Source organism: Carassius auratus, chromosome 17 (genome assembly GCF_003368295.1).
Source record: "Carassius auratus strain Wakin chromosome 17, ASM336829v1, whole genome shotgun sequence".
NCBI classification, from domain to species: Eukaryota; Metazoa; Chordata; class Actinopteri; order Cypriniformes; family Cyprinidae; genus Carassius; species Carassius auratus.
The window spans coordinates 7,859,458-7,861,540 of record NC_039259.1 but is presented as its reverse complement, the minus strand read 5'-3'; the positions used below and the strand labels follow the sequence as shown (position 1 = coordinate 7,861,540).

Genomic DNA, 2,083 nt, shown 5'->3' with positions numbered 1-2,083 from the left:
ATGATGGTGAGTGGGGGGAGTGCAGGGGGGTTTCTCCTGAACTCCACGATCATCTCCACTGTTTTGAGGGTGTTAAGCTCCAGGTTGTTGAGAGTGCACCAGACAGCCAGCTCTTTAACCTCCTGTCTATAAGCAGACTCATAACCGTCCTGAATGAGGCCGATGAGTGTGGTGTCGTCTGCAAACTTCAGGAGCTTGACAGAGGGGTCCTTAGATGTGCAATCGTTGGTGTACAGGGAGAAGAGCAGTGGGGAGAGAACGCAGCCCTGGGGAGCTCCGGTGCTGATTTGTTTTGCTTTGTGAGTAGGCAAAAAAAAATGTATTGAATCACATTGCCCCCTGCTGATAGATAATTATCTCTCATTTGAAGACACCTGTTTTTTTGTACAGCTCTCCCCAGAATTTGATACACTGTGCTTTCACTCACTGAACAGAAATATGTGGCACTATCATCTGACTCCACAGTGTTCAAAGTCAGAGATCTGCTCTCTGGAACAGTTTTAATGATTGGAAATTTCTTTGGATCAGAATCGCCATAGTCATGTTCAATGCTCAAAGTGCTTTGTGAACACAATTAGAGTCATAGTTTGTCCTGGGCGCTGTCGATATTAGTACATCTGGTTGAATAAAAAATAATTTTTATGTGTGCAGTTCAACTGAACATAACTCCCTTTTACTGCCATTAAAAGACTTTAAATGGCATGGGCGGTCTCCTTGGATAGCGCAGAGAGACAAATCAGCGGTCCTCCTGAGCTCTCTCCCAAATTGCTCTTCTGCGTTTCAGCCTTTTTCACTGCAGGACTATCAATGATCAACTTGGCCAGAGCCAGAGTTACCACCCAACAGCTCCTCATACTGGGGTGACTGAGGGACTTGATGCCAACCATGTCAACCACCTCAGTCGTGGTATTGAAGGTGAAGAGAGCGCTGTACATTCAATCCCCCCACCTACAATTCCTGCCAGCCCTAGACTCGACTCGAACTCACGACCCTTGGATTGCAAGTCCAACACTCTAACCGTTAGGCCAACGCACAAACTGTGTGTATGCCCACCCAAGATGTAACGCAGGCAGGGATGAACACACAGCTTGAAACGCTGCCTGCCCAATGTTGGCAGTAAATCAAACCCTGAGCCCTTTGCAGGTGATGCAGAGCTGGTACAGAAGAACAGATTAGAGAGCTTTTTGTATTAAGGTTTCATTGTCTATATCACTGTGTAACTTGCTGCACAGAAATACACTGCGCTGTCTTGTGGTGTGAGGTTGATGATAGTCAGAGTGCCACTTTTTGATGCATCTCCCTCCAATTTGATCTTGTCTTTAAATTCAGGCTCTATATTCTCACCACCATAAAGGTATCCCATCAACTTGAGTCCAGGCATGTCCTGACTCTGTTTGTACCACAGCATTTGGTTGTAGTCCTGTATACTGTGAGAACAGACGATAACAGACGATTCATTTTGGTTCTTTATGAGGTCATCAGGACTCTGGAGAACCGTTTTTGCATGATTTGTCACTGTCCATGAAACAAGATAACATTGTTCTGGTTAGAAATGTTTAAAATAAAATTATCATGATAATATGGAAGTAACATTTTTACATATTTTTAACTATTACCTGTAAGCCACAACAGACATGCAGATCTGATTAGGAAAGTGTTCATCGTGTCAGCTCTTTGTAATAAAGTGAGTACTTCTGCTATGATGAAGTACAGGCACAAGAGAGAGGAAGTGATGTCATCTGTAGGGTACACGGACAGTGAAAGAACAGACCTAAAGGTTGATTACACATTCAACACTCAAACTAAGGTGTCTGATGAGTAGTTTTGCAGTAGAACAAACTCTTTCTATTCACAGAAGACTGAGTTTGCACTTTGCTTATTTGAAATTGGTTGTGAACACAATAAGTGTGATAATGTTTGTGTGTGCAGTTCATTTGAACAGAACTCCTGCTTTACTGCCTTTAAAACACTAGAAATTTATGAAATATCACTGATAGCTCAAACTGAAATATTGACAGGGACTTAAAAATAAAACAGTTCCAAGGTTTGTTTGTTTGTTTGTTTTTGTTTTTTATGGTGACTA

The 2,083-nt window shown here is 42.5% G+C and overlaps 1 gene segment (V, D, J or C); it reads right to left on the bottom strand.

Annotated features, from left to right (window-relative positions):
• Nucleotides 1-939: 939 nt before the first annotated feature.
• Nucleotides 940-1,707, bottom strand: LOC113117886 (T cell receptor alpha variable 7-like). The segment is given in 2 exon segments: nucleotides 940-1,515; nucleotides 1,617-1,707. Coding segments are annotated over 2 exon segments (357 nt in total).
• Between the last annotated feature and the right edge of the window lie 376 nt (nucleotides 1,708-2,083).